This window comes from Talpa europaea, assembly GCF_964194135.1.
Source record: "Talpa europaea genome assembly, chromosome: 7".
Classification (NCBI taxonomy): domain Eukaryota; kingdom Metazoa; phylum Chordata; class Mammalia; order Eulipotyphla; family Talpidae; genus Talpa; species Talpa europaea.
The window spans coordinates 58,045,183-58,059,574 of NC_140074.1; the positions used below are offsets into that span (position 1 = coordinate 58,045,183).

The 14,392-nt window shown below is 40.4% G+C and overlaps 1 protein-coding gene across 2 annotated transcripts in view; it reads left to right on the forward strand.

The window, feature by feature from the left end:
- Positions 1-6,060: 6,060 nt before the first annotated feature.
- FKTN (fukutin) overlaps positions 6,061-14,392 on the forward strand; it is a gene marked incomplete at both ends in the record, with an annotated part of 34,969 nt that continues 26,637 nt past the window's right edge. Inside the window, 3 exons of one of the 2 annotated variants that reach the window (XM_084236970.1) lie at positions 6,061-6,240; positions 8,663-8,722; positions 11,912-12,115. In XM_084236970.1, the coding sequence (XP_084093096.1) occupies positions 6,136-6,240; positions 8,663-8,722; positions 11,912-12,115 (369 nt within the window). The remainder of the gene's footprint in view (positions 6,241-8,662; positions 8,723-11,911; positions 12,116-14,392) is intronic. The other variant, XM_084236969.1, reaches the window with a different exon arrangement.

Sequence of the window (14,392 nt, forward strand, 5' to 3'; positions counted from 1 at the left end):
ATGCAGACATCTTCCCTGTGTCTACCCTAAGGATTGCACTATAGTGTATATCCCCTTATACCCAAAGGGCTGCAGTTTGTGAGGAGTGTGGATTGTATTTGGCTGTACAGACTGAGGTGACTGGTCTCATGCATGCATACTAGGATTTTGTGGCAAGCTGAAACGAGAAATAAAGAGACTTGGGCTTGGGGTGAATAGATTAACCTAGTTTTTTTTTTTTTTTAAAGATTATGCATACAAGGGCTGGGGTACGGGTCAGAGATGTGGGGGGTGAGAGGACACCCCAGAGACACAGTGGGGAACAGAACAGGCAGACTGAAATATACTGCTGAGGGGAGCAGCGGGCGAGATAGGATAGGTCTGCTTCGCCATGTGGTTTCTCCCTGGCGGCCGGGGATTGAACTTGGGGGTCGAACTCGTGCTGCAGAGGCTGCAAAGGCTGCAGATTGCTTCATAGTGCGGTGTTTAACCTCTTGCGCCACAAGGGAGGCTTAGTTCTTAGCTGTTACTTTCCAACATGTCTGAGAATTCAAAATTTACAATAAAGGGTAAATGATTTATATTTTTCCTTTTATCGAGTTATAAGGATAATGAGTTAGTGCCCTCAACTTTCAACCATAACTAGTGAATTTTCTTTTTTAAGGAATCATGTCAAGAATTTTTTTTAAGATTTATTTATTTATTTATTTATTTATTTATTTATTTATTTATTTATTTATTTATTTATTTATACATACAAGCACTGGGTACAGTCAGAAGCGCGGGAGGGTGAGAGAATTGACCAGAACCAGAGCAGAGTGCAGAGCAGGCAGAAAGCCCGAAGTACACTGCTGAGGGGCGCAGCGGCTCGGCAGAAGAGTTCTGTTGCGCCATGTGGTACCCTCGCTGGTGGTCAGGGATCGAACCGGAGCTGCAGAGGCTGCGGGCAGCTTCGCAGCCCAGCGCTCAACCGCTGTGCCAAGGCCATCTACAGAATACGTTTACATGAAAAATAAATGTAGGACGTTGATCACACTATGGGTGGGGGGGACTGGGAACTGGAGGCTCTGTGGGAGAAGTGGTGGGAAAAAACATGGGGGCCGCACACACAAGAAATTAAATTTTCTGGAAGAAAAATCCCAGTAAGAGTCATAACCCCTGGGGTAACCCTTCTATCTTTCCAATAATAACAGAAAGTAAATAAGGGAATATTTTCAGTTTTTACTGAAAAAATGTTACGGACTGACTAGTAATTTTTGTATAGGTTAAGTTACAAAATTTGTTTTGTGTTTTGTTCTGACAGAAAGAGTTCTGTCAAAGTTAATCCGTGTCTGATCTTTAACAATAATCTTTGGATTACACTGTGGTCCAAATCGTTTATTTCCAGACCAAAACCGAGTACAGGGGCCCGCCGGGGCCTGGCTGTCGCACTCCTTGCAGCCGCTCCTTCCCACCTCCCCTTCGCCTCACTTGTTACTCAAACCAGAATTTGGGGAGTTTCTGAACCCCTCTCCGCAGAGCGAACGCACTGAAGTTATTCGTTATTGACTGAAATTTGCATTTAAATCTCATCCTCTTTTAGATGTGGTACATATACACAATGGAACATTACTCAGCAATCAAAAAAGATAAACACATGCAATTTGCAGCAACATGGATGGCGCTGGAAGGGATCATGCTCAGCGAAATAAGCCAGAAAGAAAAAGAAAAATACCGGATGGTCTCACTCATAGCAGGAATCTAGAAAACTTAAATAAGGGACCAGGAAAATGAATAACTATAAGAAAGTGAAAATCAAAATCAACAAACAACTATAAACCAGAGACACACTATGGGGGGCGGGGACGGGGACCTTATTGAGGTCAAAATAAGGGGGGTGCAATTGTATGGGGAAATTAAAAAAATAAAAATACATTCCTCCTTGCCAGCAATGGCCTGAGAGGAAAAAAAATTTAAAAATCTCATCCTTTTTTATCTGGCAAACACACTTTGGGAAACAGTTCTGATTCACCTTCCGCTGCCCAAATCTTCAGGTGGCCTCAGTGAGACGCTGTTGTCGTGACCTCGGCGACGGGTGAAAGGGCTTCGGTTAAGTGCCAGGTCCCCAAAGCCGGGAGGTCCCCGGCGCGCAGCCACCTCCGCGCGGCGACCCTGCGCCGCGCGACTAGCTGGGCGGGGCGGTACCGTGAGAACCTGAGGGCGCCAACCCGGCCCCGCGGCGCGGCGCTTGACGGCAGCGTTTGCGGCACCTGCTGCGAGGGCCGTAAAGCAGGGCGGCCGCGGCGGCTGGGTGAGGTAAGGCGTGGGAGGCTCGCTCCGGTCGCGGGGCGGCCTGGCGTTTGCAGGCCAGTCTCGCCGGTGGCTCGGGGCGTCCCGCGGGTCTCCCCGGCTTTCTGGGCACCTGCGCCCTCCCCCCCCGGCGGCCGAAGCGGGCCCCAGGCTGAGTGCGCCCCCGCCAGGGTGTCCCTTAGGGAGGCGGTCTTCCAGCAGCTCTGGATGGACGTCTGTTCGGCCTGTCTGTCCCACCCTGCTGGACCGGTCAGCAAGTGAAATTCTCATCCGTTTTGGAGGGCAGTCGAGGCCCCCTGTAAGATCCGGGTTGGTATAATGCCTTTGGAACGGGCTGATCTCAGGATTTGGGAGGGGATCTGGGGCGGAGAGGAGATCATTGCAGGTGTGGGATCAGCCTGTGTCGAGGTGCAGAAGCCTGAAGGGAACGACCTGCTTTGAGCTGCGCTACTTGCCTGTTAGGATGATGGCCAGAGGGATGGATGCGGGGAAGGGAAGGGCCGGAGAATGGGGGAGCTAACCTTAGGTCCTGGCTGGGGAGGACTTTGATGCCCTGTGAAGGAGAGTGGAGTTCTTCCTTGGACTGTGGGGAGCTGCACAAGCTTTATATAGAGGGGGTAATTTAGTTAATCGCCCCTTTCTCTTCTGATGCCCGCCTCAGTCCTGCTTTTAGTTCATTTGTTGCTCTTCAGCTGCAGTGGCTCTCACGCATCAGTCATTTCAAGTACTTTTATACTCTTCTCACCATACAGAGCTCTTCTGGGGCAATAGAGGTCCATCATATGTGTAAAGTTGCCTTTTGAGTTCATCTATGATAATCTGCCTCTACTGTAATCTAAGGCCGACTGTAAAAAATAGTACAAATATACAGTGCTGATATACAGGGGAGATATATATGTAGTACTTTAACTGAGAAAAGAGGGAATTATCAATAGATCTTTTCGTTGAATCTTAATTATTGCTAACATTTATTGTATATTTCCTGCATTCTAGGGGCTATTCAGTGCTTTGCATGTATTAAATTTGTTTACTGCTTAGAACAACCCTGTGAGTCAGATACAATTTACAGATTATTGTAAAGATGGGTGCTTGGGTGCATAGTAACTAACCTGTGCCAGGTCATATTTCCGCACACGGCAGAGTAGGATTTGACAGCAGTTTCTTTTCAGAGCCTGTGCTCTGTTTGATAGGTAGGGAGGAAAAAGCAGTGTAGATAGAATGAAAAGCATAAGTGAAGGAATATTTATAAGTAGTAATTAGTCTGTAGATATGGGGAAATACAGCAAATAAAATGATTAAGAGCAAGAGAATGTAAAGTGAACAACCACCCACTGGTGAACATCCATTCAGGTTTTATATCATGCACAGAATGGTAGGCTTATCAGGCAGTACCACTTTCTTCACCTTTTTACTTTACTCCCTTTTGTATCAGTCTCTGCCTATTGTCATTTCTTTTCTTACTTAGTCTTTCCTATTTAGGTCTATCATTTCAGATTCTCTCTTTGTAAAACCTCATTACTGGTGCAGCATTGGTGGTATACTGGTGAGCATAGCTGCCTTCTAAAACCTCACTACTCCATTGTCATTTGGAAAAGAGTCAGTATGTATTTACAACTTTCCTGGAGAATGCAATGGAGAGACTGGGTTGTTGTTTTTTTTTTTAAATCTTCAAGTGTCAATATTAAAATAGAGGTTATATTGCAGAAGATTAAGAAGAAAATGAGTGGTAAGCAGATGAAGGGACCTCTTAAGTCCTTTCAACCTGATCTTTACTTCTAGGTACTGACATACCTTTTTTTTTTTTTTGAGAAGTTGGTGGGAAAAAAAGAAATAAATAATATGGAAGAGCAGCAATATTTAGGGTCATTTGAATAGCATCTATTGATACTGGGCATTTTGTGGCTTAGAGTAGCTGAAAATGTTGATTTTGTTAGGGTACAGAGGAAAAGTTCCCCTACCCCTTTGGGTTCTCCTTAGACTAGTCAAGAATGGAGAGTTGACATCGTATATATATATATATATTTTTTTTTTAACACACTTTACCAATTTGTTTTCTTTTCTTTTTTTTTTTTTTTTAAAGATTTATTCATTTATTTATACAAGCACTGGGTACAGTCAGAAGTGTGGGAGGGTGAGAGAATTCACCAGAGCCAGAGCAGGGAGCAGAGCAGGCAGAAGGACCGAAGTACACTGCTGAGGGGAGCAGCGGGCGGCAGGAGAGGTCTGCGGGCCGGGCCGTGTAGGACCCTCCTCCGGTGGCCGGGGAGCAAGGGGGGGGGGCGGGGGGGGGGGGATCGAACGGCGCCGCAGAGGCTACAGGCAGCTTCGCAACTCAGCGCTCAACCTCTGCGCCACTGGGGAGGCCCGACGTGGTATATTTTTAATTGAGGTGACAACACCATGTGAGGACTCATATTCTTGAACTAATGAATGGGATAGGGATCTGGAGTGTCAGAGAGGAGGGAAGTTCACATGTCAAGGAGAGGGTGCTTCATATGGCAAGGCCAGATTCTGTAAATATTTGCTTTGCCACAAGGTTGGTTAAAAGTTTCAGGGCCCTGATTGACCTTAGCTCCACAAACCATGACAAAATATATTAGAAAAAACCTATCTGAACATTTTGGGGAAGACTATATGTCATGTATTTATCTTCAGAAGCATTTTCCCTTGATGTTTTCCATTGTTACCACATTTCTCACCATGCCTTTACCTAATTACACTACCCTCTTTCATGAACTCTATAGCTTAGCCTTCTGTTTTATTTCACAGTGAAGGCATATTTGAATCTCACCTCATTCTGATTTAAACCACACATCATCTTTATGTTAAGTGTCAGGATTGATCCTTTCTTACTGAAAGAATGAAAACAGTGTAGAATTTGTTTTGTTGAAATGGATGAGAGTATTGAAGATAAGAGGGAGTGAGCAAAAGCACAGAGGCGGAAAAATGATCTATATTCCAGGAATATTTGTGCAAAACCCAGAGAGTCTATGAAGTGGGAAGAAGTTTAGAAAATTTACTAGCGTTTACTCAGACTGTATTTGTAGGTGCCGATTATTTGTAGATGAAAATAGAACCAAAGAAAAGTATTGACTGTGGTGTAACTATCAGCAACTTCATAAATCTGTCAATTTACAGGTAAGATTGTTGGTAGATAGAAATTGGAGACTGGGGCATCAGTTAAAATTAGGACATTAGGTAAAACTAGAACCTAAATTACGACAGTGAAAAAAAGAAGTTTGACACCAGAGATTTTGAGCTGAACTCAATAGGCATTGGTTTCTCTTTTTGAAAGTATCAAATTATTCATTTTAAAGTGTTACGTCAGTACATTCCTAATGAAGAAATGGTGCAAGCAAAAAAAGGAATGTTTTGACAAGCTAATGGTCCTTTGAAATTGAATTGCCTTGACATTATAGCAAATAAAGGAATTTTCTTGATTTCTCTGTGGTGAGCATATTAGCATCATCTGGGAACTTGTCAGAAATGCAAATCCAGATCTACTAAGGGGAAGCTTCCTAATCTCTGTTGGTCACTTCTTATTAATATCCCATTTATGTTTTTAGTTATTTATAATTGTTAAGATTGCCATGTTAATAAACATTTTTGTCCTCTCATCTTTAATCTTATGTCTGATGATTTCTTTAGAATAAGAAATTGCTAAATCAGAGTGTTCTTTCTGTAGAACTTTGGATAACTTTTTCTTTGTTCTGTTGCTGGTTAATAGCTGCACAGAATTAAAAATAGGTTTTTGTCTCTTTAGAAATAACTTTTTTTTTTCACAGAAAACAAGGTTATCTTCTTATCCAAAAAGATGAAACCGACGGAGTTACTTTCAAAAGACAACCAAGGACACACTGCAGACTAATGAGCAGAATTAATAAGAACGTGATTTTGGCCCTTTTAACTTTGACAAGTTCTGCATTTCTGCTGTTCCAGTTGTACTACTACAAACACTATTTATCAGCAAAGGTAAAGAGTGTTTCTTTGCTCATCTCATTCCATTAAAAAGATCAACTTCCTGTAGGGGAGTGGTGCAGTAGAGAGGGGTCAGATATTATCAAAGAAATATTTACAGGATGGTGGTACAAAGTTGGTTTCTCATCGTGCTTCATGCTGATGGCTGATTGCAGGGCTCTTCACCATGTTGTCACAAAAGGCAAGGTTTCATCTTCTTTAATTGCTGAGTAGTAGTCCATTGAGTACACCACAACTCTACCCAGTTACCTATCCACCAGAGGGCGGGAACCATACCCAGACTAGGACTTGGCCTGGAGGTTGGTGAGATTGACGAGCCGCCTGGACTGGACTTGTGCATCAGGCCTTGCAGATCCAATTCCAAGGATGTTCTACCAGCCGGACATGGACGTGGACTCTGGTCTCCAGCCTTAAGCCACAGGCCTCGGGGCTCCAGCAGCCCACAGGAACTGGACCCAGACTAGGAGTTGGCCCGAAAGATCCCATCTGGATTGTCTGGCCTGGAGCCTCACAAGGTGGACCAGGACTCTTGCATCAGGCTTTGCGGCAGATAAGTCTGAGGTTGATTAGCCAGCTGAACTTGTACCTTGGGTGTCGTCCGCTTCTGGCTGGCTGGTCGACCTTGGGAGTCTTCAGGCTGAGTCCAAGTTTGGGTCTGGGTCTGGCTCGCTTCTTACCCTTGGATTTGGAGTCACAAAATCAGTTGAGTTATGGTATGACCAGTTGGTCAAGAACTTTGAACCACATAGTTAGAGGCACGTGTCTGGCCGGCTGGCCTACCCCTTAAGCCTCCAAGCTGGGTCAGGTTTTGGGTCCATGCCTGGCCGGCTGTTCCACTATGGACTTGGAGCTGCAAGGCCCAATGCCTGAGTCTGCGTCAACCTCGCACTTAGAGAAGAGAAAAGAAACTTTTCAGGCTCTGGGTCTCAACAGGGGCTGAAGACCTCGGCTCTAGATCCCTTGTCCGCAGGCGGGATTTTGTGCGGGTGCCGGGTTGAATGGAACGGGGGAAGGGGCGCTGGTCACCGGCGTGTCGGTGGTCGACCCCTCGGGCGGCCTGCAACCCCAGGCGGGTCAGAGAGCGCTGCCATAGCCACTCCCCAAACGCTGCACGTGCAATTTCCCGGCGCCGGACGATTCGCCCACACCCTTCACCACCGGGTCTGTCGGGCTAGTCCCGCCAGCATCCTGGAACTCTGCTTGGGCCGGCGCACGGGTGGGAAGCCGCTATGTACAAGCGACCGCCAGGTGGCGCCCGACAACCGGCGCGAGCGGCAGCGGGACCCGCACGGATCGCGGGCACCTCGGCGCGGGGTCTGGTCCCGTCCACCGCGTTCGGTCCCGGCGGCCCAGGCTTCCCAAAGCCCTCACTAGAGGCGGCCGGGCTCCCGGGAAGACAACACGGGAAAACCGTTCCAGTCACGGGTGAAGACCTCGGACCAAATCTGGGAATCCTCCCCTTTTGCAGAGGAGGCGGAGATTGCTCAAGCCTGCACCCCGCGCCCAGAAGCCACGAAAGAAACGATGGGCTCACTGCACTCCAGAAAAGTCAAGATGGAACCTGCCCCCGCACAGACAGAGCCCCACAAAACCCACTAACAAATTTAGCAGATCCTATGGTTCCCCAGAAAAAAATACCCGAGATTTGGTGATAAATTAATTTGCCCAATGTCACACATTTATTAAGTGGTGGAGACAGATTTTGAACCTGTGGAGTCTACTTCAGGAATCCATGTTTAATTTTTAATGTTTCTGATCAGAAGTTGAAAGATAGTACGCTCAATTGGAGATCATTTCTTAGACTGTTAATGGGGTTTGACAGCTTTCCATGTGCTTGCTAATTCTTTTTAATTTGTATTTTTTTAACTTCTGTTCTTCACTGTATTTTCTGATCAGTGTTGTCTATTTCTTAGCTTTTCTTCATAGTTTATTTCAAATATTTTTCCTGGTTTATAACTTGCCATTTAACTTTAGGTTCATAAGGTACCATCGTTAATATATTAGTATTTAATTTCTAGGTGGAAAGATAGCAAGAACTTTTTCCCTAAAGTCATCTGGTTTTCATGTCATAAGTAGCCAAAGATCGTGGGAATATTTACCTGTATTTTCATCAAATACTATTTTACTGATAGATTTAATTTTTTTAACTAAATACAATTTATTTTAGTATGAGGTACGAATTAAATATCTTACAGATTTTCCCAAATGGTTAATCTGTTACTCCAATATCACTTATTCCCATTTTAACTCTATGTTAAATTCATATAAATAATTGCTATCTTAATTCTTTCTCCTGGGAGGCAATGTAGCATCGTTTCTAAAGGCATGAACTCCAGCCTGGAATTAAAACTCATCTATACTGCTTATTAGCTGCGGAGTCTTGAATTTACTAAATTTTCTTTTGTTATTTTCCTAGAATGGAGCTGGCTTATCAAAATCCAAAGGAAGCCAAATTGGATTTGATAGCACACAATGGGTATGTAGTGTAAACAAGAAATTCCTCATTTGCAATGTTCATTTAATTCATTTGTTTATATAAACTTGTTGAATAGTGATAGTGATGATAGCTATGTTAGTGGGGAGTCAAAATAGGTAGAAGAAGGGAAGGGGCCAGCCCTGTGCCAACTACTATACATGCTGTATCTTATTTAGCCCTTATGGATGTATTGTTATTTTTAATTTTCTTAGATTATGGTTACTTGATTAATAGGCGGCTGAGTCCACATTGTAATTATTTGTCTCAGGAATCTCCACTCACTGAATTGTGGTGCCTCCCAAATGAATAAGTGTATGAATCAGAATTGAGCTATGAGTATGGGGAAATGATGATTAGTAATAAAAATCTATTAGGTATTTCCTTTTCAAGATAAGGAAAACTAACAATAGTATTATACGCAGTATATCCCTGTTAAGATTTATAAAGGTCAGAACTTGTGCATTTACAAAATATATTTTCTTACCTTTTTTATAACTAAATTTAGAATGAAAGACAATACTAGGTTACTAATAAAAAGTTACATTTATTCTGTGATTATACATTTTGGATATGACCAGATATTTCTCCTGGAAGCACTTCAATCTTTGACTTCTCTTTAACCAGAGACTCTATCCTAATCTATATTTATATTAATGTTATATAATGGAACCATAAAGGTGGTTCATCGTGTTTGTATTTAACACCAAGCTGAAAGAGATTCATTCAACAGACTTTTATTAAGCAACTTAAATGTACTAATATCTGTTAACTCATCACTGTCTTCAAAGCCATTTCTTTCTCTTGTTTATTCTCCTAGAGTACAGCACAGAAAAAAAACAGCAATAAGAATTAAGTTTGAATTAACACCCAAATGTAATTATTCCTGAGATCTCCTGTCCCACAAAAGTTATGCTTCTGGTTTTCTATAAGCTTATATCTTTGATTGTCAAAGTTATCTTGACTTAAAAATATGTTAATGTTATCAATGTACAGAGGAGGGCAAATGTTGAGGTTTAATCACTTCCCTGATTTCTAAAGAATGCAATGTGGAGATACAAAAAAAAAAAAAAAGAATTAAGTTTGATAAATTAGACTATCAAAATTGAAAACCTCTATGCATTAAAAGACACCATTAAGAATATTAAGATATGCCACAGACTAGAAGATATTTGTAGAACCTGTGTCTGACAAAAGACTGATATTAAGAATAACAGAAATTCTGTAAATCGATGATAAATTATTTTGTTCATATTCTTTATTAAATTAAGAAAGTATCCTATTCCTGATTTGCTGAGAGTTTGTAATTATGAATAGGCATTGAATTTTGTCAAATATTTTCTCTGTGTTGAAATTATCATAAAGTTCTCCATCTTTATTTTGTTATTCTTGCTCAGAATAAACCCCATTGATCATGATATTTACTTTTACTTAGTCTTTTTTTTTTTAACTACTGGACATGACTCCTAATATCTTAAGTATGTTTGCATCTATGTGCACAAGAGATGGTGGTATATAGCTCCTTTTTTTGTGATGTCTGTCAGATTTTGCTATTAAGGTTATACTGGCCTCCTAAGATGAATTAGGATTCCTTTTTGTTTAGTTTTCAAAGAGTTTTTTTTTAGATTGGTATTATTTCTTTTTTAAATCATCAGTGAAATTCATTAATAAATCATCTGAGTCTGGAGTTTTTCTTGTTTGACAACAGGTGTTTTTTTTTTTTTCTTTCTTTATAACATTCAGTTTCACTAATTAGTAGGGCAACTCAAATGTCCTGTTTCATTTTGTGGTAATTTTGTTAATTATATTCTTTAAGAAATTTATCTAAGTTGTTAAATATTTTAATCATAAAGTTGTTTTTTCCAACTTTTTCCTTAGCTGTCTCGCCCACTTAGGAGGTATAAACCCCTCAAAAGTAGAGATTATTGTATGCCTGGTGTTTCCATAATCTTCTGCACCAAAAGGAAATAAGAGACTGAATCCCAGCTTTACCTCATTTTCCCCATATTCTTAAAATTCTTGATATCCTGGTCTGATTATATATTAATACATGGAATTAACATAATACATTAATACATCTGGAATACATGTTATTATTCACAGAGTTCCTTCAGATTTGTGAATAAGAATTTATCCTTGGGCCTCCCCGGTGGCGCAGCGGTTGAGCGCTGGGTTGCGAAGCTGCCCGCAGCCTCTGCAGCACCGGTTCGATCCCCGGCTGCTCCCCGGCCACCGGAGGAGGGTCCCACGTGGCGCGCAGACCTCTCCTGTTGCCCGCTGCTCCCCTCAGCAGTGTACTTCGGTTCTTCCGCCTGCTCTGCCCCTGCTCTGGCTCTGGTGAATTCTCTCACCCTCCCGCGCTTCTGACTGTACCCAGTGCTTGTATAAATAAATAAATAAATCTTCAAAAAAAAAAAAAGAAAAAAGAAAAATCTTTAAAAAAAAAAAAAAAGAATTTATCCTTCATTCTATGAAGCATCTCTGTGATGGGCATGCATCTTTTAAAACTCATTATTGCATTTACCGAAGTAGGCTTTTAAACAATATGCGTACCAGGTATTCTATTTATCTTTGTTGCTTCGAGGTATTATTTAATCCTAAATTGTGTGTTAATCTGTTTCTAATTTTGAAATTTTTTTTTTCAGTAGAGGAGTCCACTTGCTGCCCAGTAGAGTTACATTTAAAAATATTGCAATATTGTTAGAAAATGAAACTATATGGAACTCATCAAGCAGGCAATGTATTTTAATCTGAGTCTTTTGCTTAGAAAGAATAGTGAGCAATATTATAAATATGAATAAAGGTGGCACATACAATTGAATTTTGGTTTTGAAAAAGACATGACTGACTTTTAAAAACTGGCAAATTTGGTATTTTTGTTAAAGATTTAGATAATACTAATAATGACATGTAAACCTCTATCAGGACTTTCTTAGCCTTTTCATGTTAGTTAATTAGTGGCCTATTGTTCTGTACCTTATAATATATTCATATATTTTAGTAAAGCATATTTTACCTTATAAATATTTATCCATATCTCTCACTAGATTGTATACTTCTTGGGAGGTATACAACATGGTATCTATTGAGTAAATACAGAACTCATTTTAAAAATTAATGAATAAATATTTAATAAAATAGTTTGTTATATTGCATTAGTAGAATTAAGGGAATTGTCTTCTTCTCAAACAGCGTGCAGTTAAAAAATTTATCATGTTAACATCCAGCCAAAATGTGCCAGTGTTCCTTATTGATCCTTTGATCCTGGAAATGATTAATAAAAACTTTGAACAAGTCAAAAATACTTCTCGTGGCTCCACTTCAGAATGCAAGTTTTTCTGTGCTCCCAGAGACTTTACTGCATTTGCACTGCAGTATCACCTGTGGAAGAATGAGGTAAGGTGATTTACTTTGAGATAAAGGAATATGTGGCTTTTACACAATAGTCTGGGGTTAAATCAGTTTAAATGTGAAACGTGAAAGTTTTTTTTATAAATTGTATCAGGATTAATTTCAACTATAAGTACCAGAAAACTGTTAATAATGATTTAAGCAAATGGGGGACTTACTTTTCTTGTGTAATAAGAAGTTAAAGTGTTGGTGGCTGTTGGTATTCCCTCAGCTGCCCACTGATGTGAGGAACTGCATCATTGAAGTTCTTTCTTCATTTTTCTCATTGTTAAAAGATAACTGTCTTCGCTTAAAGGCATCACACTCATGAACAGGGCTTGTCTGAATCTCCCGCAAGGTCTAGCTGGCCTTTTAAATTTTTCCTGAATTTACCAACTTATAATGCCTTTCTTTCACCCCATATGTTGGATTTCTTCTTTAAATTGATTACTCTCACCTGTAATCAGTATATTCTACCTCTTTGGTATACCAAAAAAGGAAAGGAAAAAAGGAGTATGTAGTTGGTAATTCTAGTATATGGAGAATCAAGGGGAAAGTGTTTTTAGCAGGGTAAGTTTCATTGTTTGCTTTTGGAAACAGCCCTGAAATCATTGATCTGGCACAGGAAAAGGAGTATTTGTCTTTATTATAAAATCCAATATGTATATTCTTGTCAGAAATATTCTTGGGCAGTTTTCCTCTCAACAGTGACTTAGGGACCTAAGGTATTTAATTTATGTGACTTTCCCATTTTGGAATTTGCTTTCACATATACAGAAGGAAGAGAGAAAACATGGAAGATCTTACAGGATATTGTAAAGCCAGGCCTAGAAGTGGCATGTGGTACATCTATCCATATTCCTTTGACAAGAACACAGTTTAGCTCTATCTCCAGAAAGAAGACAGTTGCTGATGGAACTAGTTAATGTTACCTTCCAATATTAGCACTTTCTCTTGAGAGTTTAATAATATAAACAACAACAGCAATTTTTGTTGAGTACCTGCTGGATAACACCACTCTTAAAGACCTTGCAGTCTATTCTTTTAATGGAGTATGAATAATGAAAAAGCAGTAGAATCAGTAGTGTGACAGGTTTGTAAGTGTTAACAAGAGCACAGGTGAGGATACAGCTAATTCAAATGAGAACATTCTAATACAATAAGTGGTATGAATAAAGTATACTTGAAAAGTGGTTTTTTTTTTTTTTTAAGATTTATTTATTTATTTATACATGCACTGGGTACAGTCAGAAGCTCAGGAGGATGAGAGAATTCACCAGAGACAGAGCGGGGAACAGAACACTGCTGAGGGGAGCAGCGGGCGTGGCAGGAGAGGTCTGTAGCGCCATGTGGGTCCCTCGCTGGTGGCCAGGGATCAAACCAGCACTGCAGAGGCTGCGGGCAGCTTCCCAGCCCAGCGCTCAACCCCTGCGCCACCAGGGGAGGCCCTATACTTGAAAAGTGTTTGTGAGTGCTGACTTTGGAGACAAATTTCCAGACACAGCTCCATCATTTAATAAACTTAATTTCTAGTATTATGATTTAGAGCTCTGTTTTCCTTAACTGTAACTTCTTTAGTGACCTCACATGTTTCTGTGGGCATCAGATGAGATAATGAATGTGAATGAGCTCTATACATAGTATGTAAGTATTGAATAGAGGGGTAGTTTTAGATGGTGGAAAGAACCTTGTATTTGGTTGGATAAAACGCTGGTTTTGCCTCTTAGTAATTTTCTTTATTTCTTTAAACTACTGTGAGTGTTTCTTTACTAATAATCCCTGTGCTACTTAATTTATAAGATAGACATTTATATATAAGTACTATATTTTTAATGTAAAAGTTTCTTGGAATTTGTAAATTACTCTTCAAGTGTAATGTGTTCTGATTAATTAATATTGTTTAATTGTCTGTGGCACTGGTTGTTGAGATTAGGACTAAAATTTTGCCATATAGATTAATCTTGTTACATGAGATTTGTACTATTACGAATGATGTTAGAAAATGCACTTCTTTTTTACAATATGTCTCAGTCTGTTTTGTAATGATTTGCATTATGATGAACACTTTAAAGGGCTGGGATATAAACTATGAGACGGAAACACTACTTTCTTAAGGCACTTTTGGAGATAAAGGTGACTGGAAGTTAAATTGAAAATTACACGTTTAAAGTGCAGTCCTTGCATTAACCCTTATTTTATCGATGCTAACCAGAGACCAGACAATGAATATTCTCATTCCAGGGAAGAAATTTGTATTAATATTTATTGAGAGAGTCTGAACAC